Source organism: Dendroctonus ponderosae, unplaced genomic scaffold, assembly GCF_020466585.1.
Source record: "Dendroctonus ponderosae isolate FM_Combo_2020 unplaced genomic scaffold, Dpon_F_20191213v2 Dpon_F_20191213_4, whole genome shotgun sequence".
Classification (NCBI taxonomy): Eukaryota; Metazoa; Arthropoda; class Insecta; order Coleoptera; family Curculionidae; genus Dendroctonus; species Dendroctonus ponderosae.
In genome coordinates this window covers 1,696,793-1,699,282 of record NW_026018611.1, presented here as the reverse complement: position 1 = coordinate 1,699,282, position 2,490 = coordinate 1,696,793, and the positions used below count along the sequence as shown (strand labels likewise).

Genomic DNA, 2,490 nt, shown 5'->3' with positions numbered 1-2,490 from the left:
TTTAAACAATGAGATTAAGTCAAAGTCACATAACTGACAATTTGCACAGACGAATTATCAGAGCGAATTTTCATATACTGTATTATCCTACTATTCTTACACAATTTATTAACATACTTTTTTTAGGTTCATTTAGGTTCTTTTGATAACGATAGCAGAAACTAGCCATCGAAACGTCAAGGTAATTTTTCAAATTAATTTCTTTACTAATTGGAATTTTCTCTTACAGCTTGAGCCGAAGTGTGTCGCAGCATACCCTCCTCTAGGTGATAGTTCTTGATTACTTTTTGACAAATAATTCGTTCTTATTGCGAAATAGGAGCACTATTTATCAATCTGTAATAAAAGACGTGAGGAAATTCTGTCCTTTTTAAAGACAAAAATTTTTGAGGCGAAATACCCAACAAGAAGTTTGTAAAAAACACATAAAATGCCGCGTTGATTTTGCTACCTACGTACATCGGTTTCCCTCCTGAGATCCACACAACGGAGTCGATAATATAGGCAGGCACCCAATGCAGGAAACACCGCTTGATGGTGCTCATGGTTCGGGAGGCGGTGACCGACCCGTCCGGGTACCAACTGATTTCGGACAGCGGATGCATCCTCAGATATTTGAAGCAAAGGTCTATAAAGTGGCTCCATGTGATGGGCTTCCTCTGGCCTGGAACAAGCGCGCAGCGCGTGACTCACACTCCGCCCCACAGGAAGTCGCGCAGCAAAAATACCTGTGACGCAATTGTAGATGGGGATCTCTTTCGTTTTACTGCTGGCTATCCGCCAGGCGGAGACAATCATCAGGTTGATTACGGTGTCCACTGGGACCAAGTCGGCCTTTTTCGTGCTGTCGCACAGCATGGTTCGGAACAGGCCCTTGCCAGCCGCCGCTATTATCCCTGCAAAACGACCAAAACAGTCAACTCTGGGTGGCAATTGAGGAGAAGCACCGCACGCAACGCACCAGTGGGTCCATTCCAGTTGTCCACCCAGCCCTTCAAAGGGCCGCCCATACTACTAATGACTATGCTGGGGCGGACGATGACAAGGGGCAGGTCGCCCTTGTTGTCCTGCAGCCAGCATTCCGCCAGCGCCTTGGTAAAGGTGTAGGTGTTGGGCCGGTTTCCTACCAGTTTGGGAGTCAGCGAGTCGACCAGCTCCTCGTCCAGAGCCTCCACCAGCGAGACGATCTGGTCCGGGCCAATAGGCGGCGGGTAGATCACCTCCTTCACTTGGGACCGGTCGCAGTTGCAGTAGGCGGTCGAAACGTGCACCTGCCAATCGCCCGATCAGTTCAACAGTGCACTCTGCCTCTGCCAGGGCCTCCAAAAACTCACCAGGGCCTCCAAGTTGGACATTCGCTTGCATAGCTCGACCAAGCGCTGCGTCCCCAACATGTTGATGGTGACCGACAGTTTGAGCTTTTCGTCGAACTTGACGGTGGCCGCGCTATGGAACACCACATTCACGCAGAGAGAGAGAGTGGTGCGATCGCTAGGACTGATGGCCAGCTCGGGTTGAGTGATGTCGCCTTCGATCGGCACCACTTTGGATAGGTCACTCGGTCGCTCTTTGCGCAAAGTGTCAAACAGCTGAAAATTCGATTTATTTCGTCAGAATGTGTGTGACATTTGTCGCAGTCTATCAAGGCAAAGCCGCAAAAGTGGACAGTACGATTCGTCTCGAGGTGTCAAAATTGACAAATCGCCTTCGCTTTCGACAAGTTGGAGACCAACTTGACTAGTCGCGTTTCGTGACGTCTCGATGTCGCAAATTTGGCAAGTCGCGCTTCGTTTCGTCCCGATGTGTCAAACTTGACAAATCGCATTTCGAGCCGTCTCGGTGTGTCACACTTGACAAGTTGCGTGTGCTGCAGTGACGATGTTTCAAGCTTGACGAAACGCGTTTGGTGTCGACACGATGTCTCAAACTTGAAAAGTCGCGTTTTGTGCGGCTGCGTGATGTCTCGAACTTGTCGGGACGCGTTTCGTTTCGTCTCGATGTGTCAAACTTGACAAATCGCGTTTCGGGCCGTCTCGATGTGTCACACTTGACAAGTTGCGTGTGCTGCAGTTACGATGTTTCAAGCTTGAAAAAACGCGTTTTGTGTCGACACGATGTCTCAAACTTGAAAAGTCGCGTTTTGTGCGGCTGCGTGATGTCTCGAACTTGTCGGGACGCGTTTCGTTTCGTCCCGATGTGTCAAACTTGACAAATTGCGTTTCGGGCCGTCTCGATGTGTCACACTTGACAAGTTGCGTTTGCTGCAGTTACGATGTTTCAAGCTTGAAAAAAACGCGTTTTGTGTCGACACGATGTCTCAAACTTGAAAAGTCGCGTTTTGTGCGGCTGCGTGATGTCTCGAACTTGTCGGGACGCGTTTCGTTTCGTCCCGATGTGTCAAACTTGACAAATTGCGTTTCGGGCCGTCTCGATGTGTCACACTTGACAAGTTGCGTTTGCTGCAGTTACGATGTTTCAAGCTTGAAAAAA

General features: G+C 49.1%; 2 protein-coding genes across 2 annotated transcripts in view; both read right to left on the bottom strand.

Annotated features, from left to right (window-relative positions):
• Nucleotides 1-2,490, bottom strand: part of LOC109543056 (ras-like protein family member 10B) — a 15,068-nt gene that overhangs the window by 6,287 nt on the left and 6,291 nt on the right. The window lies entirely within an intron of this gene.
• On the bottom strand, nt 291-1,589 carry LOC125502343 (putative fatty acyl-CoA reductase CG5065; the record flags this gene model as incomplete). Its single annotated transcript, XM_048665886.1, is given in 5 exon segments — nt 291-336; nt 460-664; nt 729-896; nt 962-1,271; nt 1,335-1,589. Coding segments are annotated over 5 exon segments (969 nt in total), but the record flags the coding sequence as incomplete, so codon positions are not given.